The sequence below is a fragment of the Lissotriton helveticus genome, chromosome 8 (genome assembly GCF_964261635.1).
Source record: "Lissotriton helveticus chromosome 8, aLisHel1.1, whole genome shotgun sequence".
Classification (NCBI taxonomy): Eukaryota; Metazoa; Chordata; class Amphibia; order Caudata; family Salamandridae; genus Lissotriton; species Lissotriton helveticus.
In genome coordinates, this window is record NC_136069.1 from 746654339 (window position 1) to 746678043 (window position 23705).

Genomic DNA, 23705 nt, shown 5'->3' on the forward strand with positions numbered 1-23705 from the left:
GGACACCAGGCAGGGAGGACCTCAAATCGGTATATGCTGATGATATTTCGCTTTACTTGTCCTCCCCAGCAGCGACTCTCAACGTGGTCCTGGATATTTTTCATGTATTTGGAAGGTTCGCAGGATACACAATGAATTGGTCTAAATCTGTGCTCTATGTCATCTATGGACAGCGGCCTTTACTTCCTCGGGGTTGTCAGTTTTCTGAGGCGGCAGAGGGCTTTAAGTACCTGGGGATCTGGGTTTCCAAAGACTTATCCAGATTCCATGATAATAAACTTTATCATGGAATCTGGGAGTGGGAGTGTGCAGTGATTCAGAAATACTGGGAGAGGGGGGTTCACAATATGGAGGATTCAGAAAAGGGGGGTGGTGATGGACAGAGCATCTGAGTTAAACAGAACACTCATACCCAGTCAAAAGATCAGGGCACTGGATTCAAGATAGCCTGGCTGATGAGGATTATGAATCCGAAACCGGTCCCAGGATGCTTGTTTCCGGTCCAGGGAAGACATGGCTTGGCAGTTCGGGCTGCACTGTTCCCATGAGGCACAGGGTCAGACTGATTTGCATATAGCCATGTCTGAACTGGGGTGGCTGAGTGAACTAAAGAATGGTGATGGATTAAACCCAGATCAGTTGACTGGGGGTGAGTGTTTGATTTGTTCAAACGCTCCGTCCATCATCCCCTTTTGTATCGCTTTGTTCGCCCTAAGTGTGGCAGGGTATGCTCAGACGTGAGTCCCTTGTTCACTTGGCCACTGGATTCAAGATAGCCTGGCTGATGAGGATTATGAATCCGAAACCGGTCCCAGGATGCTTGTTTCCGGTCCAGGGAAGACATGGCTCGGCAGTTCGGGCTGCACTGTTCCCATGAGGCACAGGGTCAGACTGATTTGCTTATAGCCAAGTCTGAACTGGGGTGGCTGAGTGAACTAAAGAATGGTGATGGATTAAACCCAGATCAGTTGACTGGGGGTGAGTGTTTGATTTGTTCAAACGTCCGTCCATCATCCCCTTTTGTATCACAATATGGAGGAGGCACTGGAGTGACAGATTTATTGTAACATTAAACTGGCATTGTTGAATATTTGGGACCCTACAGATTTGAATGCCAAGGAGAGAATTTGGGTTGTTCTAGGTTTCATGGTTGCTAAACGGAATATTGCATGATTGTGGCGGGCTCAGAGCCAACCAAAGACTGTTGATTGGGCTAAGGATATGGACTGGTGCATGGTAACATAAAAAGCCATCTATGAATCAAGAGGGTGCCCGAAATAAAATGGATACAGGTAGGGGGGTTATGGCTATGGAATGCTTACAGGGGGGACATTTGTGTACAACCAAGGATCAGTGACTACATTGCCGCTGGGAACTGACTGTGTACGACGAATGTTATCAGCCCTATGTTCTTGAGTGTCATTATTGAAGATGTATTGTCTGAATGACTTCAGCTGGTAACCTGTGTGCTACTGCCTTGTAACTGTAACAAGCCTTATTTCTTAATAAAAAGAGTTAATACATTTTTTTTAACAGTTTTGTGTTAAACTAATGTGCACCACACCAACATGCGGGTTAGTGAAGCTTGCATTTGTGTTTGAAAGAATGACTAAAATGGCTTTAAACAGGAAATCTTTATTGCGCATGCGTCAACTGCATCTACTCAGTATGACGAGCTGTCGCTTGGAGGGAAATTCTTGCACATGAGCAGAAGGTACTAATATGGAGTCTTGGAGACTCACGTGCTTTGCATCTGCTTGCTTGAAACTAAATCGAGTGATTTTACTAATGCTAACAAGGGGAAAGAATTAATAAATAAATTGGGATAGAATAGAGATGGGTGGTATACAGTGAAACCATTTATTTTTTAAAGTAACATCTGTCTTTCTGACTTTTATCACTAGTGCTATTTGGGCTTCTCTGGAGTGAGCTGAGCCATGTGACATTCGCGCATGGGCACTGAAATTGAACCCGGAAGGATGACATAAGGGACGGGAAGAGGACAAGGACGCAGAGTGCCTGAGCCTGAGAACCGGCAGTGAAAAACTCAAATGAACGAGCTTGCAATGTAGACTTGTTACAATTGTTGCAGATGAAAAGTGAATGCGGGTGGGAAAATAAAGCTTGAATAAAAATTAAGGGGATGAGTTTAGGAACAATGGCCTGATAGAATGAAAGTGACATATAAGCATGGTGTGATGATCTTCCCCCCTTGCCTGACCAATCAGATTTAGTATTTTTACCATATTGAAACATTAATGGGTGGTACATTTCAGAACGAAAGGTATAATTGAGATAGTTTTAGTTAGTTAGAGAGACGTCGATGCTGTGAGCCGTGGGTGTTGTCAGAGTAGCAAGAGATGCGGATGAAGATTCGAATGCAGAGCCTAATATCCTAAATTATTAGGATTAGAAAGAAGATCGCAGAAGAATAACGAGGAGGAAGAGAGTCAGAGAGGGGTGTAATGTAGTCGTCGGTATTCTAGAGAGGTCATTTATCCTGTCCTGATTCCGGTCCTGAAGCCTTTGTCACCTGATCTATCCCAGGGGACCATTACCAGCCCTTTGGCCAACGGGTTGGTCTTCATACCATCCTTGGTAACTATAATTTTGTGCTACTTGCAGATGTTCTTTTCTCTCTGTCCTCTCCCTTTCTGAGCATTGATCATTGCATGAATCCAAAGTATGTGTTTAATTGAATTTTCTCTCCTATGAAGGACGGTGACTGCACTGTGTATTTGAGATGGTTCACATGCATTTTGAAATTTAGATAAAGATTCAAACTTTTCCCGAGTCTGTGGTTATTTACATTAAGAATATGTTAACTTGTGTCATTTCACCTTCAACTAGTTCAACTAATGGCCCGTAGACCAGAGGAAATAACTTTTTGATCAGTGAAAGATTAGTCAGGAATATTAAAGGACTAATCTTGAAAACTGTGAAGAAATGCATATAAACTTTGACTCCAGCGGCTTACTCAACTAAGTGTGTGTGTTTATGGGCTCTGGGGAGTATTTTGGATTATCTGTTGTTGGTGCACTGCTGGATCACTAGTTTCAGGGGCCACGCTCTCCCGAAATCTTGGAAGGAATTCTGGAAATCCATGATCTGTTGGATACGTGATGACTACTACATGCTAATAGCAGGGAGTACACGTTATACTCAGCTCTCCAAGCAGACGACATCCCACTTAGGGCCTACAAATGGTCTTCCTAGAAATCCATTCGAAATAAAAACAACTACAACAGCCTGTTGGGTCTTGCAAAGAGATAGCCGCCGGCTGTGCTAACCCACACTTTACTCACTGGGAATTCCCCTTCCATGCAACTCGCTGTTACCACCCACAACACAAAAATGTGTGCAATGTACCCTGACACAGTGGGGGGCTGAGGAACTAGGATATCTTTGTCCTCCGCACAAGTTTGCAACACTGCACCAGCATACGCATGGCAACACCCCTCTCCCCCTAGACCGCTTCCAATACTTAAGGGTGTGGGATGCTGACCAGATCAACCTGCCTCGGCTTTCCTAGCAAACCTACAGACGTTCCCCCTCTGACTCTGATTATAAACTCAGCAGACACCTCTAAATGGGTCTCCCAACTGTGTAAGATACGCTGCATCTCACGCACTGATGTCCAGGACAGCTCCCTGACCGCATGGAAAGGGGAAATTGGAACAGAAACCACCGTACCCCAGTGGACTTATTGTTGCATAACAAAAGCTAGTATTAATGAATCATATACATAAACGTATCCTTTTCTAATTTCTACACTGACTTTACTCTACTCCCGCTCGGCTAGCAAGAATAGACCCCTCTTGATCACATGGATGCACAAGATGTTTTCAAGGGTAGGCAGATTTCATACACCTGGCATGGGCATGCCCTGACATAATGTTCTTCTGGGGAGGTGGCATAATTATCTTTATTTTTCCCCATTAATGCATATTTCCATATATGATGCATTCTGTAGCATGCATAGAAAGAGGAAAATGCCTCTAAGTTGGTGGATTGCTAAATAGCAGATGGCTTCACAACTTGGCCAATAGCCATGCAGACATAAGAGGAACTTCACAATTTACCCTGCTGGTATCTAAACAGCTTACATTTAGGGGTCTATTCCGATCCAGTAAAAAAAACGTCTGTACGAACCGTATCCGGAGCCCTCTCTGTACGACTCGTACACACGCCGTACGACCCGACAAATACGATCCGGACCGGGGCATCAGGACGCGATCTGTACGGTCCACGTCAGGTAAGGGCAATTCGTACAGAAAAGCGCACAATCACATACACACCGTACGGTGCGTACCCCCCATGATCGCAGGGATACGCACCGTACACCCAGCGTACATGGGGTACGTTGCGTACCCCCCATGATCGCAGGGGTATGCACCGTACACCCAGCGTACATGGGGTACGGTGCGTACCCCCCCATGATCGCAGGAGTACGCACCGTACCTCATGTACACTGGGTGTACGGTGCGTACCCCTGCGCACCATACCCGGGAAGGGGCCGTTCCGTACCTGTTTCGGGGCGAACTCTGCTTTTATGGCTTTTTTCAGCTCCTGTAAAAAAAGGGTCATATGGTGCGTACCCGACACGTATCGTACTTGTTGGGTCATATAAACAAGACGCGAGATGTACAGATGTCGCGTACAGTGGGTTCCGGCGGAGACTTGTACGGGGATTCGAGTCGTACGGTCTCTGTACGATTCGTACGGAGTACGGCTCCTGGACCTTGCAGGGTACGATTCATACGGGAAAAACGCTCCGAAAGGAGCGGTTTTTCCCGAATCGGAATTGACCCCTTAGTGTCATTTTGCCTTGTGCAGATTTCAACAGGCACTTACCAAAGTGAATATAATTGGCATCCATCACCTTATAAAAGTTAGGGTCCTGTTTATAATGTTATTTCATTAAACAAATTGAGGTTGCAAAGTGAACACATGCTTCTTGCAAATGTAATAGTATTTTACATACCAATCTCTAAACTGATAGGTTAGTTCACAAAATGCTTAATAAAGGGGGTCCCAGATTGACCTGCCTAAATAATATTCATTAGGAAGATGCCGATTTACAACCCTCTGTGACTAGCTGCAATCCCAGAGATTGTGACCTGACAATGACAGGACACAACCTTCTCATGACTACATTTCAAAATGGAAAACTCTTGTTTTAAGCAACCTGTGTTCCTTAGAGGTAAAAGTGCTGCTATAAAAAAAAAACAGTTACCCATTTTAGAAAAGTTCTTTCTTCTGGGGTTGCCAACGTGATTCCCAAAGGGAAAGGACTCCGAATGGGACCCCTTCCCCTTTACAAATTATTTACCACTCCAATCGGGGGTCGTTAGCTCATCAACGATCTGTGATAGTAATTGCAGTCGGAAAATATCAATAAATTCCTTTCCAAAATGAGAAGGGGAGGGGGAAACCCCTTTCATTGTCCCTCTTATTTACAATTCAGAAACAATCCTAAAAGTCCTTTCACGAGACAAATGAATTTTCCAACTCGTAAAAAGAATTTTGTGCATAATGATAGGCACTTTTGTGTTTATAAACTGTGAGATGTTGTGATTTTGGATGTGAGAGTGCATTTTGCTGTAAGAAAATAGCTGTAAATACTGGGCTATCAGCCTGATTCATGAAGCTAAATTGCACTCGCAAAGGGCAAGATTCTCAGAATCTTGCCTTTTGCGAGTGCAATTTTGGCATTTGGGATTCACAATCCCAAATGCAAAAATCGCTAATGAAGAATTAGCTAATATGCGAGGATTAGCATTTAAGGAATCTCTATTAGAGATTCCTTAAATGCTATTCATGACACTTTCAAAAATTGCGATTTTGCAAATTTGGGCCGCTATTTACCGAGAGGTCAGACCTCTCGGTAAATAGCAAAAACTTAGAAAAATGCTTTTAAAAGCATTTTTCTAAGTTGCATGTTGCACACACACATGTCCTTTGGACATGTGTGTGCGCAACACCTGTTCAAATGTGCATTTTAGGGGTGCTACAGGGTGTCCTTTGGACACCCCTGGCACCCTTAAAATCGCTATCTTATTTGCGAGTAGTAAATTGCTACTCGCAAATAAGGGATACTCCCCATTCATTCCTATGGGCCTTTTGGCCCATAGGAATGCATGGGGAGTTATTCCTTTTTTTGCGAGTAGCAATTTTCTACTCGCAAATAGAGAACATGTAGGAATCGCTATTTATTTAGCAATTCCTACATGAATACCGTTTTGCGTGTCCTCAATAGCGAGTCGCTATGATTCGCTATTAGGGCCACGCAAAACGGCCCGTACATGAATCAGGCTGTATGTTCTTTGCGTAATTACACATAATTTTGCTGTTATTCTGTGTAATTATGGTACAATTAATTACACAAGCTATGCCTACCCTTGCTTATAGATAGAAAGGGCCCAAGCGCTTGAATGTTTCCAAGTTATTCTGACAGACATGACACAAAATAGCACTCCATTGCACCATGGCCCAAGACACAGCAACTTGGGAGGTCCTTTATAAGGTGTCTTGTGCACTGCACATGCTCCTACTCCTTAAAGTGTACCTGCAGAGGTGGCTAATGATAAAGATGATTAGACCTTTGCAAGATTAGTTGGAGCTGTTTACTCTTCTACAGCTACATACTTGTAAAGCCATGGGAACGTACCAGGGCCATATATAGGATTATCAAATGGTTTCATGTTATTATTACACCTTTTTTTCTGCAGCAAATTGGTGCATTCTAGTTCAGTTCCATTAAACGAATCATACTACAACACCGGAAAACAATGATTTGTAAAAGCAGAGGCCTAAACTGGAAATGGTATAGCCCATTGACATGGCGTCATACGCTGTTTAGGGTGATCTTATACAATTTGAAACAACTGCAAAGGCAACCTTATGAAGGCATCAGTAGTATCATTGAGATGCTATATTATAATTTCACGATGGAAGGAATACAAACTATGAATGGGATTAAGAGATAACACCTTCTGGAGTTGCAGCCTGATTACAAGTTGGCCACCGTCATACCATTACCTGTTGTCCCTTTTCCTTCAGGGCCAGCGTAATAAAGACCTCCTTCGTGCTATTTATCTGGCTGTTGGTTAAATTGTACATTATCTCTACTATTTAGCCTGTGGTCGGCTGAACAGCAGAGATTATGTATTAATTTGCCGGCTGCTGGATAAATATTGGAGATCATTTACTATCCCGGCTGGTGATTGGGTAAATAGCAACTTCCCTATTATTTTACCAAATAGGATTCTATAAATAGACATGTGTTCAAGCAATTACTTGCTGTTAGAAAATCACCTATTATTCAAATCAATTAGCTGCATCCATGTACTGCTGTAATTAGCAAAGCCTGTAATATATCTTACCAATGAGAGCAGGAAGATAAGCACGGTTCACTTTTATTGCCGAGCAGTTGCACCACACTGTTACATTTAACCGTCTTCGTGTGTTGTCGAAATGCACATCCTTCATATGACAGCCAATATTTCTCTTCTCTTTATTTATGATGTATTGCTGACATGTAAACTCCTTCTTCCTGTATCTATGAAGGAAAGTTTGGCCCATATTAAAATCTCCGGAAGACACTCTGATGCATTCTTATCTTATCCTAATTATTCTGTTATCTTAACATATATAGCAGATGGCAGAGAGTGATAGGCTAGGTATAATCATTGCTGTGTGTTTGGAAGAGCCATGAATCACACAAGGCATAGTCTTGATTTGGTCATGATGCCCATTTTGTCCTTCTATAATGGTAATAAATGTGATATTACACTCAGTGCCTCTGCTTTAATGATTTATGCCAAGACATTTTTAGATGTATACTTATTTTAAAAATATGTACACATTCACAGCATGCAGTCACTAATACACATACATTTATGCTTACACACACACAGCTAGCATGCACCAAACCTTTACAAAAAATAAAAACTTACCAGGCCGCAGTGGGACCTCCGAGAGCGGGAGAGAAGCCTCAGATGTTCCTGGAGTGTTGAGACTGCCACCTTCTCTCAATGGCGGACCTTAAGTTAGCCAATGAGAGGAGACATCAGACCCCTACTTCTTACAGAGTGGGTTGGGGTCAGTGAGAGTTGCTGAACCCACCACACTTTATGACAAGATGTTGCTTATTGACACTTGGCCAAGGGCACTTCAGGGTTTAAAACTGAAGCGCCTAGGTCTCAATCTATCCTTGATGTGCTCTCTCATTATGCGAGGGAGGACCTTGAGGTGCTCTACTGGGCCCACAGGGCTGTGAAACCTCAGCCAGGCAAAGTTCAGCTCAGGCCACCAAGCACCTGCGCATTTGGCTCATGTACAGCACCTGACTGCCTGGCCTGAACATAAAGAGTGTCTGTCAGGCTGACCTTTGCTAAGCCTGGCAGGCACTCTTCATATCTGCAAAAGGTGGGGGAAAGAGGAGGTGGGTACCCCCCAGCCTTAAGGTTGCACATGCAAAAAGGAGAGAGGAAAAGGATGCCACTGAGACATTCTGCTGGGAAGCCACAAATACACTGCCAACGGATATGAGGAAAGGACTCATCCACATGTCAGTTGGTACATGAACATTAGACATGCAAGGGAGTGATGTCTGACTAAAGGACTCTCTGCTTGAATGAACAGACTGTCAGTGTCCCTAAAATCAGGCAGAAGGGCAAAAGAAGGTCAATCTGGGAGTCATCTATTGAGCTCAGATGACATAGCTGACAACTCAGATGCATGAAGGTCAATTTTTGTATTTGCAGGTGAGACAAGCTAGATACTAATATTAATATTAACACTAATATTAACAGGAACATATTCCTGACACTACACAATTGATTATGTTGTGGGAATATGAAATTTTGATTTCCTGACCCTCCCATCCAGAAGTTCCAAGACTCCAGAGTTCACAGAAACAGCCAGATTAAAATACTTTTTGGACACCATCCACATGTAACCTTTGGACGTTACAGCCACTCACCTGGAATAAGTGGTGGCTGAGATGAAATCATGCTTTTAAACTGCCTATTCCACCCGACCAGAACCACACCCCAAGATTTAATGGAACCACAGGCAGTGCATCCAGGAAGGTCAACACAAGGTGACTGAAGCACTTTGAAGAGGCAGAGATCACTGTTGATCCTTTCTAAAAACACTACTTCTGATGGTGATCCCAAGAGCAGGAAAAATGCTTACCTCATTATATCCTTTTTTAACTTTATTGCTTTATAATGAACTGTAGTTGCTATTTTCACTGGACTCTGTCCTTGTCCATGGCACAAACTGTCTACGCTCCTGATTATGAGTTTGGTGCAACATCATTGGCTCAACACCGGCTCTGCTGCGCCAATTCATCGCCTGGACCGCCTTCCATATTAAGAGTTGTAAAAGTACAACTCACAATACGGTCAGTGGTCCTTTGGCCTTTCCCATGGCGGTGCCTTGAAAACAGGCACCACATTGGGAACGGCCAAAATGTTCCAGCACGGCATGGACGGTGATGTCCATGCCATGCTAGAACTGAGGAATACAGACAGGGGGCACATATTGTGCCCCCCTGAATGTATCCCGATGGTGGGGGAACATAGGGGCCAGGTAGGACCCTCTATGTTCCTGCACCACCAGCCTTTTTATGGCAGGGCTCTGCCATGAAAAGGTTGGTGGTCCAGGATCATAAAATATGACTATGGCAGTCCCTCCACAGCATAATGCGTTGTGGAGCTCAGGTGCCACTGCCAGGAAAAATCTGTTTTCTGGTGCAGCAGGCGGTCCACCGCCGAAACGACTTACAAAATCGTAATCGGTAAAATGGTGAACCGGCACTCCTGTGCCACCGCGAGTCTGGCTGTCGCAAGGCCGCCAGACTTGTAATCGAGCCCTATATATGTTGTTCACCATGGGGTTTATAGATACCTGTTTTACCACTTGCACAAGGGACTGACTGCGAAAAACATCCACATTAACAGTTTCATTATTAGAATCTTCTACACCTGTGCTCTGTCCATCCTGAAGCAATTCCAGTCCTATAGAGAGATTCAATCATTCAATAACATCATTTAGTGCTACATACTCATCCAGGACCAATTTACTAATCTCAATCTCTCTTTATTGCAGATTCTTTCTTCCACAGACCTTGATTCAGTGCTTCATTAACCTGAGAGCTCCAGGCTGCTATGAGGGGAGTTAGCCAGCGGTCTAAATTAAATAACGCACTTCAACTGGTTAACATTGACTGTTCACAAATACTTTCATATCTTATCATCACTTCTTTATTTCCCCAAATGTTAGCTATATTCAAATATTGGGGCTCCATAAGGACTAGCAGAGATACAATAATTTTAGGATTGTATCCTTCTTGTCTAAGAAGATACTATTCCCTGCATCAGTCGATCATGCCAGATTTGTAAGATAACTACATTTATCTAAATGTGGATATGCTAAAAATCTGGCATGGATCCGGTCCTCCAAGACCGACTTTGTATAACCCTGCATACAGCAAGAGGATCTGAACTTACACTATCAAATTCTTTACCTATTAAGTATGTATGTATGTCCATCTGGGAGAGCCTCATTTCCTTCAAACCTAAGAGGCCGATTTGGATGTCAATTGGTAAGCCTCAGACTGCAGAATAGAGGCTTTCCGACCAACATTCAAGGTTTCAAATCTGACATTACATTGGAATTATATAGCACTTTTGTATAGAGTGCTAATCATAATTTGGTTACACTTACTTTTCTTTATAATGGCAACACTTTTATGGTGCTCTTCAAGTGAGGAGTGTGGTGACTGATACCCTTGTGCTCTAGCACCAATAGAATAAATTATAGGGTACATGATTAATACATGTGGCATTTCCCATTGCCCTAATTACCAACTGTAATTCATTTATTCAGAAGATTACTATGGATGACAAAGAATAGGAATGAGTACATACAAATTGCCTCCCCGGAGGCCAAAAAGGCATTTAACTAAGTGAAATTGGGATATGTTGTACCTGGGGCACGGACGGAGTTACTGCGGCGGCCATCTTGGGTAGGGCTATCCTCCCTTGGGGCGAGAGTCACCAGCATAAAAACAGCTGATCCTGGAACTCGCGAGAACTCTGCAATTTTGCCTGAGGCTTGAGCCGGGCGGTCACTCTTTTCTCTAGCTTTGTTTTAAAAAATATCCTTTTGTATGCACTTGCCCTTTGTGTCCTCTCCCCCCTGCACCAGCACGCGGATTTAGCGCTGCGCTGGCTGTCTCCACCGATTTTCGGGTGGAGGCATTATTTTAACCCTATATTTTAATTCAATTTGATTGCACTCACCCAAGTCTGCGCTGCCTTCCCCCTGAGGGTCCGGCTGATTTCAGGGCTGTTGTACCTGGGGCACGGGCGGAGTTACTGCGGCGGCCATCTTGGGTAGGGCTATCCTCCCTTGGGGCGAGAGTCAACAGCATAAAAACATACGGCTATGGCTCCGCGCAGCGGACGCGTTCAGCGGGTGCGCCGTATTCGTGCCGGAGTCAAGCCAGAGTCCAGCCCGTCTGCGCCCGTCCGCGACAGACCGGGGCGCGGGGTGAGTCCTCCTAATCCTCCGTTGCTATCTGATATGGTGGGACCGGTCAGGTACTATACACAATATACCAAACAGGAGCTTCTGGCACTACGCCCTAATGTGGCAAATAGATGTGGCCATATCTTTCAAGCTGATTCGCTACCCCTGTCATGCGGTTTTTGCAACCAGACCTTTCACTCTCAAAGAACAACACTCATGTTATACCCAAACCGAACATGTTATTATTAAATTGTAGGTCACTAAAAAAACATAAACTTGAAATACATGATTTATTAACTACTAATAATCCCGATGCGCTCTTTCTTACTGAGACGTGGATGGACGAAGACTCGTCTCCTGAAGCGCTCGAGGCCATTCCTCCTGGCTATTGTCTACTCCGTCTGGATAGACATAAACAAAGAGGGGGGGGGGCTAGCCCTTATTCATAAATCTGAGTTGGAATGCACCTTAGTGAAGGCCCCTTTACCTCATAGTGAAAGCGGCCTATTCACTATTAAAACAGGGCCGAGATGTGTCATCAATGGGCTGCTGGTGTACCGCCCGCCTGGAGTAGCTGGACAGTTTGGTAATCAGCTTTTAGAATACATTACTCAGCCAGCTCTCCGGTACAAAAAATTCACCATTTTAGGGGATTTAAACCTCCATTTTGATGATAAGGAATGCAGGGAGGCACAGGATGTGGCGGAAGCACTGGCATCGTTGGGACTCAATCTTCAATCCACCACCCCCACACACCAACTAGGGCACCTTCTGGATCCCATCTTTGCTAACTGGGAGGGTATTGTAGTCTCCCCTCCGGTTAGAATAACTTGGTCAGATCACTGCATTATCCCGTTCTTTATAGATAATATCCCTTTAGAAAATAGACTGTCTAAACCTCCTTCCCTGAAACGGAGAAACTGGAAAACTTTAGTCAAGAAACACTTAGATGTGCACTACAAAAAAAACCTCCTCCGCAAACTAACTCTCTTCGGGAGGCTTGGAAGAACTATGAAAAATGGCTGTCCACTGCCCTGGACGAGATAGCTCCTTGGACATCCAAGCCCCCTGCCAGGCAATCTAAAACCGCTCCCTGGTTTTCGGAAAAACTTAAACAGGCCAGAGCCAGATGTAAAACTTTAGAGCGTAGCTGGAGAAAACACTATAATAGGGAGGATAAATTATTGTACAAAAGTGAACTGAATAAATACCACAAACTGGTGAGATCCGAAAAAAGTTGCCACCTTAAAAGTAGAATTGATTCAGCGAATAACCCTACCAGAGAACTTTTTACTATCTATAGAGAGCTCACGGTCCCTACTAGACTGGAAGCTCAAGACACTTACTCGAAGGAATTGTGCGACTCTATTGCCGATTTTTTTGTAAGTAAGATCGATAAGATCCATGCCACCTTTACTAAGGATGAGACCAATCCAAGAATACAGGTAGTTGCCAATAACATCTATACGGGGAATCCCGGTCTCACTACTTTTATTACACCTGAGAAGCAAGAGCTATTAAGCATCGCCAACAGTATTCAATCTGGCTCACCGAGCGATGTCTGCCCGCCGGTTTGCTGTAAAGGAGTCCTGGAGACCACAATAATCGACCAGATCAGCCTTATTGTGCCGCTATCTTTTCAAGAATGTCAGGTATTGGATGCTTGGAAAACAGCCCAGGTAATCCCCCTTAAAAAGAAGGCCAACATCCACATCTCCCAATTTCAAAACCTCCGTCCTATTTCCCTTCTTCCCTTTTGCGCCAAGATTGTGGAAAAAGTAGTGAATAGACAGCTCATGAGTTATATGGAGGAACATTCTCTCCTGCACCCCACACAATCGGGTTTTAGAGCTGGTTTCTCTACAGAGTCAGCCCTACTCTTTTCCACCGAGGGCCTAAGGCGCATAGTGGACGAAGGAGAGACAGCAGCGTTGGTTCTTTTAGATCTTAGTGCAGCTTTTGACACCGTGCTGCACTCAACTCTGCTGTCTCGGATGTCTGATATGGGAGTAAAGGGACAAGCCCTTGCTTGGATGGAGTCCTTCTTGGTTAACAGGAGCTTTCAGATGCACTGCCCCCCCTTTAAATCCACTCTCAGGAAGGCAAGCCATGGGGTTCCTCAGGGCTCAAGTTTGAGCCCTACTTTGTTCAACATCTATATGGAACCCCTGGCTCGCATAGCCGAGACTTTTGGGGTGGGCATTGTCAGCTATGCTGATGACACCCAATTGATGTTCAAGCTTACGCCCGACCACAAAGAAGATGCCACCAATTTCGCCAACTGTCTTTCATCTGTGGCAGCTTGGATGAACAGCAATTGCCTACGCCTGAATGGCGATAAAACCGAGCTATTGGTGGTAGGGAAATCATCTTCAGCATGGTCACACATGTGGTGGCCTGCGGAACTAGGCAATCCGCCCTATCCTGTGGTGTTGGTGCGTAATCTGGGCATAATACTTGACTCAGACCTTTCATACAAGTCTCACGTCAGTAAAGTAACAGCTAGGTGCTTCAGCGTACTGAAAGTTCTCCGGGAGGTCTTAGACCTCCTTCCCATGGATTCCAGGAAGATCATTGTCCACGCTTTAGTAACCCCCCATCTTGACTACGGGAATGCTCTGCTTTTAGGTTTGAGCAAAAAAGGACTCCACCAACTCCAGGGTGCTCAGAATGCTGCAGCACGTCTTGTGCTCAAACTTCCTCGCAGAGCTTCGGGGAAATCCGCTCTGTCCAAACTCCACTGGCTCCCCATCAAGGAGCGAATTAAATTTAAGTCCCTCTGCTTTGCCCATCGTATCGCCCATGGCACTGGTCCTGGCTATTTACAAAGCCTTCTAACTATACATCGCCCCACTAGGAACCTGAGATCTTCTGGAATGATGATGTTTAAGCTCTCCAAAATTACCAGAGCTAGGATGGGAGGTTGTTCGTTCAGATTCCTGGCTGCCAAATGTTGGAACGAACTCCCGCTCGAGCTCCGGATGGAACCCTCTGAAATCAGGTTCCGGGGAAGACTTAAAACTTTTCTCTTTCCACGTGCATAATCCACTCTCTTTCCCCATCCCCTTTCTGGCTCACCTCTGTTCTTTCCTTTGAGTTATTTTGCAGTGTTTAGCGCGGGGGGACACTGTTTTTGGGTAACCAGGCGCTTTATAAATGGTTTTATTTTTATTATTATTATTATTATTTATGTCCTAATTGCTCAGTAGATTCGGCCAGTGGATTTCTGTTAAATCCTATTCTGATTAAATGTGGCGGAAGACAGGGTGCACCCTCTCCCTACTTCTATTTCTCCAAGCGTTATAACCACTATCTCTTGCTTTTTAATCATCTAAATAGATAAGGGGGCTTCCTCTGTGTGTGCTGTAAAATCCTTCTCCTAGGTGGATAACAGTTTCATAACTATTATAATTCCTAGCATTAGCAAGCCAGGTGTCTAGATATTTTCACAGTTCATAGGATACAAAGTGTACTGAGAAAGTGTGAAACTAATCTATGCCCATGCCTATGAGGGCTTATGTTGCAGAATTTGATGAGTAATGGGTTTAGGAAGGCTTGAGATATCTTGTAATCTCGGTCAATAGCGGTCAATTCTTTCCTCTCAGCCCTTGCCCAGCCTACAACCACCCCTTTTAATGTCCCTCTCAGCCAGGCCTGAAAGGTGTTCCAAACAATGTGTAGTGGGGCAGATACTACATTGTTTTGAAAGAAAGTCTCAGTTTCCAGCCTCAAAAAGCCAGGGGTAGAAGATTGCAGGAGGGATCTCGTATTTAGGGCCCAATTCTAATGCGGGTTGGAAAGCTTCCCGACCGAATCGGTCTGGAAATGGTTTCCTAGCCACTCGGGTCGGGAGAGTCCAACCGACAGAGTACGGTGCATCTGGATGCTTCCCGATACGATTTGGTTGGACTCCCATTGACTTCAATGGGAGCATATGTTCCTAACTGCATCATAATTGGGCACTCGGTTGGGAAGACACGTTCCCATTCTAATTTGGAAAGAGCAAATGCTGTTAGGAGGCTTTCCTAACTGCATCAGAATCAGGCCCTAAGTGGGAATACTTTCCTTACCGCATCAGAATCAGGCCCTAAGTGTCCATCTCCTTGGATTAAACTCTGGAGGGAGTTCACCTACTGTTCCAAAGACGTACACAGGCTCCCTTTGAAAAAAGGGGTGGTTCGGGAAAATTGTGCACCCTGTTGCATGCAACCCCTGGTACCTGCCACATTGTGCATGGTTGGGAAGAAGGGTCTGTTGGGTATCCCCAAGGGCAACATACGGGCAAATCAAATTGGAACGGCTGTCCAAATTGGTAATCGAAATCGCTTGTCGGGAAACCGTGTCCATAGAGCTGTCCGAATTGGCTCTGAAAGACTAGGGCTGGCCTGATGCCTTTCGGAACCAACTCAGTCTGCTGGAACAGTTTCCAGGCATCGTGATCAGTTATTGGGAAAACTATCTAACTATAAAAATATTAATACTAATTAACTACTAAGAAAACAATTAGTTTTAACTACCTTTCCACTCTTTATCCAGAAAAAAAAACAACAACTAACATACTCATTTTTTAAATTAATTATACTTTTTACATAATTAATATTCAATTAAAGAATTCATAGTACTAATTAACTCAGAATAAATTAATTATATTTACTTAACTTCCCACCCTTTACCCTTACAAATACAATTCACACATAAAGCCTTAACAATATTTTAATTGCATATTTACATAATTAATTGTCCTTTTAACAATAAAAATGAACAATATTTATTAATCATAGTAATTTCCTACACGTCCTTTCCCCCTACAAAAACCACAAAAACAAAATATATATCGCACAATTTACATAATTATTAATTAAATAATTATTTATAATAATCAATCATTTTTAAATAATTATAATTAATATACTTTCCACCCTATACCGACACAACGCTGACAACCTGCGCGTTAAATGTAACTTAAAAAAAATTGACTGTATAATTAACATAAATAATTATAAATTAAATAATTATAAATAATTGCAAAATATTTTTAATAAATTATAATGAATGTACTTCCCACGCTGTAACCCTACAAAACACAGAACCTGCCCCTCAATCTTGAACAACCAAAATAACATTAATTAGACTAGTTACAGAAATAATTATTATTTAAATAATTAATAATTATTAAAAATTAATTATACATTAATTAAAATTAACTTACTACCCAATCTATACCCCTACAAAATCCACAACCCGCACCTAAAACTTAAAAACTAAAGATATTAATTAAACAGTTAACATAAATAATGATCAAATAAATAATTCATACTAATCAAAAAATAGTTATTAATTAATTATAACTAATTTACTTCCCACCCTGTACCCCTACAAAACCCACAACCCACACCTAAAAGTCAAATAAAAAAATATTTGATCTACAATTAACATGAATAATTATCAATTAGATAATTAATATTAATTTAAAATATGTATTAATTAGTTTTAATTAATGTTCTTCCCACCCTAATCCCCTATAATCCCCACTGCTCGCTACGGTACTAAAAATAACAAAAAATTATTTCATTACATTTAAAAATTACTTTTAATTTATAAATCACATTAACAAACTAACAATATTTAAACAAACGTTTTAAAACGTATACAATCAACACATATTAAAATACACAAAAATAATTAAAAATCAATATTATTAACAACAATATTCTTGCTATTGATATTTCTGTGTCACGATATTTCCAATTCGATATTTGTATCAGTAGATATTATTGACTCTATATTTTGTCTCAACACCTTTTTACCGTAAACGTCTATGTTTGGGGTGGCATATGTAGATATGTAGGCATGTACAGATGTGAGGGCATCATTTTTATTTCTAATATTCTACATGTAAGCTATATTAATCATTGGAATGTTGGGAACTCCACTGAAGACATTGGAGTGGCCTGGGCTACTAATGGCTGATATAGGCCTACTGACCCAACTTTCCAATATTTGTTGCTGTGTTTCTCCTTTGTTTAATTGAGAAAATTCTGCCCTCAGTAGAGGGAATACTATAATAGCCTTATAGCCTTTCTGTCTCGGTCTATGACGGGTTCTAAAAACCATCTCCCTTGTTATAGGCCCTCGCCTTCAGTTCGGCCTATAACTTAGTTCAGGACCTTCAACAACCAACATAGCCTTCGACACAGTGGTGTAACATAGGCCCCTGCAGACCACACAGTGTGGGGGGCCCTCCAAGCTCCAAGGGCCCCCTCAGCACGATACCCTGATCTGAGGGCTCCACATTCTGGGGGGGGCTCAATATATCTTGCAGGAGAGCCCCCTCACATTTCGTTACGCCACTACATCAGCAGGAGGCTACAAGGTTATAATATTTGCCATGCTTGACAGGAGTTTAATCTAGGATTAACTTGTTGCATTGTAGTCCTCTTCCCGTAATGATAGGCATTATTCATATAGTAATCTGAAATCAAACTAGGAGGACAGCTGTCTTTTTGTAATTATATCTGAAATATCCATAACATTTTTTCAAACAACATAACTTCTTACTTCCTGGCTTTTTGTTAAGTACATGTTTATTCATTACCATTGGAGGAGGAGGAGGAGAGGTGCATCTTTACCCACTTGATGCTTTCCCTTCCTGTAAGCCACAGCTCCTCCATGTACTCAGCAATCTTATTAAATAGCATGTGACACTCTGGGAATTGGTTATTCTACTGAATGTTGACCCAAGAATATTGCGGTACAAGAACATTCAGGACAGAATATTGGCGGACAAAATATTGAAAGGTGAGAGCATATAACTCCACATCTCCGCACCTTGAAGATATGTATATATTACCAAGGTACATCTATGTGGAGTTTGGTATGGAAAATCTAGTTTGACTTACCTCTTAATATTTTGTTATTGATATTTTGTTCTCAATATTGTGTCCCATCAATATTCTGGAGCCGATATTCAGGGTGCACACCTTGGAAATCTGAATATGCACACAGACACGTACTTAGGGTATGCGCCCGCCATACCCCTGGGAAATTGGACCACCTGGTAAGGGTGCGGCGGCCCCTCACATCCCATTAGGATGCGCCCGCCACACTGGCAGGCGCATCCCGCATTTCTGACATTGCGGCGGGCGGTGCTAAAAGCACCGCCCGCCGCAATGCCAGAAATGCATGTTGTGCATTTGACAGTACAACGTGACAGGCACAGCGCGGTGTCTGCCATGTTGTACTGTCAAATGCATGGGGGTACCATAGGTACCCCCCATGTGCACCCCCACCCCCCAGAATCCCAGGAGGCCCGCTACAGGCCCCCAATGCTGAGAACTGCATGCTCTTCCGTGGTGGCGATGCACCACGTAAATGCATGTCCCCGCATGTATGCTAATATGGATGGCGGTGTCAACCAGACACCACCACCATATTAACAGCTTTTCCACCCAGTCGACTCTTCGTCCGGGCGGGAAAGCGGCACACTGTGTTTCCGGCTGCCGGGGTCCCCCCTCCATGGTAATGAGGCGGGGGGAAATTTACATGCGGGGGGGGAAATATGTTGGGCGGATCGCCACCGCCATGCTGGCAGTGGCGATCTGCCCGACTTACTAATAGGGCCCTTATTATTTGTTAACATCTGCATTTCTAACATATATGTTTTACATAATTCACAGAATGTGGTAAAAACAGAACACAGTCGTAACAAGAGCAGCATAATCAGCAGACATAGTTGAAGGGGGAAAATAACAATGCAGTGCATAAGATCACAAAATTCTTGGAATTATAGGGTGACATGGAAGTAGTCTTCAGTATGAAAGCATGTAGGGATAAAATAGTCAGGGTTGTGGTTGGAGTTGCATTCAGTCTCAGAGAGGTACTTTTTTTAAAGGTGGTGATGGAAGTAGGGTTTCTTACATTAAGGCATATGTTCAAGAATGCTTATGATTAAGACTTGGAAGGAGCACATGGTCTTTTGTGGTTGGTGAGGAACTACAGGGTTTGAGAATGAAATACGTGATGAGCGGTTTAGCCACCGATGGCATATAAGGTGTAAGCAGAAATAATGCAATGGATGGCTCACAATACCAACATCAAGAACCTTCCATCATATATTGATATGGGTATGATGTCAGGAGTTGTCAATTACCTGAATGCAATGAGATACTGTGCATGTTCTGAACTCCGATCCTTCACAATTTGCCAGGTGCAGTTAAGACTGGAAAGTTTGTACACAATGCATGACAGGTTCTCCAGAGGTGCTACGGGAAGAATGTATCACACTTATCAGTAGGAAAAAAAATGTGCCTGAATTCATTCTGCTCCATTAACTACTATTAAGACATTTCCATTCAGATAATACCAAAATACATAGATGTCTGCTGTCTACTTATAACTGCACTCATACTAGTCTTCTGCGTGAACTTTCTTAAGTAGATAAGATGGCAAAGTAATGGAACTTAAATTGTAATAACACAAAAAACAGCTCAGGAAAAACATAAAGGCTTCTTTTCTAATTGGTTTGCAGATTCCTTTCAGTATGCGCAGGCACACACACACACTCACTCATGACAGAGTGGTGTAAGTGAATGAGCGATGTGTGTGGGTGAATGAGTGATGTAACTGAGGTGAATTACAGATAAAAACGCGATTATGCCTGCTCATGTAATTAAGAGTAATTGGTGGGGGGGGCGGAATCCTACCATGAGAGCACATTTAGTAAGTGTGAGCAACTGCTTGCACCGACGTTTGTGTTCTGTTGCATTTAGCTCTAGTTTCTTAGTGCAAAATGCATCCTTGCATCCATTTTTGATGCACGGCTGCATTTTGTGCTAAGAAACTAGCTCTAAATGCTGGGAGTAAGTTGGGGGAACTTCCTGCCCCATTTGCGCATTTAGCAAATACGAACTACACACACCTCTAGGGCAATGTACGTTTTTATGGTAAAATCACTTTTTTGGAAGTCATCTGCTATTTCATACGGGTAGGAGAATGATATAAAAATGATTCTCTAACTCAAATGCACAATTCTTAACTGTTCCCTATGGATGGACAAGGATGTACCAGTGATGAGAGGCACTACAAAGACATTTCAGTGGGAGAATTTCTGTTATAAACTGTGACAGAAACAGTGATATAAGAAGGCAATACTTGCGTAAAGGATAACAATACCTCAATATTTTGTGCTACCACATGGGCATGTTAACTGTACAGGGCCGTATAGTGGTTGTAATCAGGCATTGAATGTTTCTACTTGGGCATGGAAGAGTTGATCATAAACTTTAGGGGTGCTGCAACCAAGCATGCATCATATGATGGAAACAAACACCACGACATACAGTGGCAGCACTTAAGAATATGAGTAAAGGTGCGTATGGTGGCTGTACTGGCGAGTAGGTATCAAAATAAAGGGACTCGGAGCGCATAAAGGTCCAGCATACATGCTCCAAATAACTAATCACATGTATCAGACAAACTTCACTTATCAGGAACTTCATACCCTGGTGACCGAAGGCAACTGATGACATTATTGTGGGAGCCTGCACATAATGTTACTGGCACTGGACATATAGCACATTACTTAAGTATAGCATGGGAGTATATAGACACATGAATTCTACTTAAGGCATGATATTGACATACTTTGGCAACTGATGATAGTGTTGCTCATGCACATGAAGGAAATTTTACAGCATAAGACTAAATTTCTTTGACAAAGGAAGATAGTACTTGGGTATATGGGGCTGTAAGATTGTTCCTAGACATCCGATTGCTTCACAAATGCTTATGATGGTGAATGTGGGCATTCCATAACAGTATTTCAGAATGTGACAAAACCTGCAAAAATGACGGTGAGATGTGGGCATTTTTCGTGTGTTCCTGGCCACATCATCATAGTCCAAAGCCTGGAACTCTATTCCCCCTCACATCAGAACTATTCCATCTTTTGCAAAATTCAAAAGTCAGCTCAAAGTCTTGTTCCTCAACAGCTCCCTAGTGGACCGAAAGGAACAGCCGGAACGCTGAAGCAGACACCTCGCTACGCTTCGACTCTGTGTCTTCAATGACGTCTACCCCCGCCACGCCCCTGACCCAGTTCGTGTCACACCTCCCCGAAAACGGAGCTCTACTCAAGACATTAACTTTCCTCTAAGACTTTCAAAGACCTCAGCGCCTTGTGGCTTTTCTGCGACCCATACTTGCTATGAATGCATTGTGTTATTTTCTGCAATGCAACTGATGTAAAGCACTCTGATACCCTTAGATCTGGCCAGCGCTAAATAAAACTTCTTAATAAATAAATAAATCATAGTGCTAAAAAAGGAATACCAAATGCAATGAAGAATGATGGCTGATTGTGCCACTAAATATTGACCCAGAGTATAACATTGGCAGCTTATTGAGGGACAAAATATCAAACGATAAGAGTATATAGTGATGGCCACATAAAGTCATTTTTGGCCAAAGGAAAGTCAGATGACACATTCTCTGTGCACTTAGCCTCCTAGAAGCATTGTAAGATTTGCATCCGGTTAGAAAGTATTAGCTGGCCTTGCACAGCACCTTATCATTTTGCATATTGTACTTAAAGTTATACTCTGAGGAATATTTTAAATTGAAATTAGTCAATTAAATGCTCCAGGAAGACTGTATGTAGTGGGTTTTTTCAGCCGCCGGTCGCAAATTTTTGCTGCTTTATAAAATCACATGTAGTCAGAGGAGGTTTAGCTGATAACACTCAGATTTTCTGTCTACCCAGCTCGCCAGAAGCTTTGTACAATTTTCCTTGCAAATAAAGCACTAGCTGGGTGACTTTCCCAGAGAGGTTCTAAATATAAACAGTCGCCACGTCCAGTATGTTCGTATTTTATTTATATACACACTAGCAAATATCTTCTATTGTGACAATTTTTACCCATTGCTATGACTGTTAACTTTTTAACTGCGACTGTCAGCCAATAGCTGATGGCCGCAATACCTTTCCAGTGCAGGTGTCACCATTGGCTGATACTGGGAAGCCACTCAAAGGCCCCTCTGGTGTTCTGCACCAAAGGGAGTCCTTTGTTATTTTTCTACATCAGCTGCTTGAGAATAGCTTTCAGAGCTGCTTTTTCCCCCTGCAATGACAATCGGCCCGCGGGGCGCACTGAAGTCATTACAGGAAAGGGAAAGTAAAACAAGTCAAAGGGCTTGTATTACTTTCACTGAATCAGTGCTCAGGGGCATATCTCTTCCTCCGAGCACTGATTCCTTTGGGACAGGTATCGTTGTAAAGGAGAAACTCTATCCTTTCCAATGCTACCTCTCCCCATTGGATCCCTGATTGGGGATCACCACAGGAGAGAGATCCCCAAGCAGGGATCTACCCACTACCCACCAGAGATGGGAGTCTTTCCCCCCACCAGATATAATTGCCCCAGTGTTTCTGCTCCCCAGGGGGCAGATGGGGGTAATTATCCCCGATCTGATTGATTGATTGAAAAGCTTTATATCAATCTCTAGGATCATTAAAGTAATGCACATACCCCCGATCTGCCCCCTCCCGGGGGGGGGGCAAAAACCCACATGACACCCGGGAAGTTTTTTTCCAAATATAGGGGTGGGTGCTGCCCAATATGGCCATGACCCCACCCCCAAAAAATGGGGCATCTGTCTTTCTGCCCCCGGCACAGTTACCCCCGTCTGCCTCCTGGGGGCAAAAAAAACACTGGATTCCAGGGAATTTATATATTTCAAAAATATATATGGGTGGGGGCTGAACACCATGGACATGGCCATGCCTCCACTCCAATTGAATGGGACATCAGTCTTCCTGCCCGGTGGTAGAGGGTGGTAATTATCCCTGATCTGTTCCCCCTAGGTGGACAGAAAGGCCACTGGACAATGGGGAAAGTTGAGATGTCATGAGTGATGTCATGAGTGATGTCACTGACTATGTCATGAGTGATGTAATATGTGACGTCATTAGCAGTGCTTTGCGGGCGCGCCAGTTATAGTGAGTACAACTAACTATAACGTGGGAATTTTAATGGTTTTGTATGAGTAAATTGTCCAGCTAACTATAACTGTTATAAAACCTATGGTTTTTTCAATTAATTTGCTAGGTTTTTAAAATGCTAATTCCTAACTATAACGTGTGTAAAACCTATGGTTTTTTCAGT

General features: G+C 43.0%; 1 protein-coding gene across 3 annotated transcripts in view; it reads right to left on the reverse strand.

The window, feature by feature from the left end:
* The window catches only part of LOC144772900 (interleukin-5 receptor subunit alpha-like), a 367784-nt gene that overhangs the window by 171712 nt on the left and 172367 nt on the right, over positions 1–23705 (reverse strand). For all 3 annotated transcript variants that reach the window (XM_078657581.1, XM_078657580.1, XM_078657582.1), the window contains 2 exons: positions 19694–19805; positions 7386–7561 (listed from right to left, as the gene is read on the reverse strand). In XM_078657581.1, coding sequence (XP_078513707.1) covers positions 7386–7561; positions 19694–19805 — 288 coding nt within the window. The remainder of the gene's footprint in view (positions 1–7385; positions 7562–19693; positions 19806–23705) is intronic.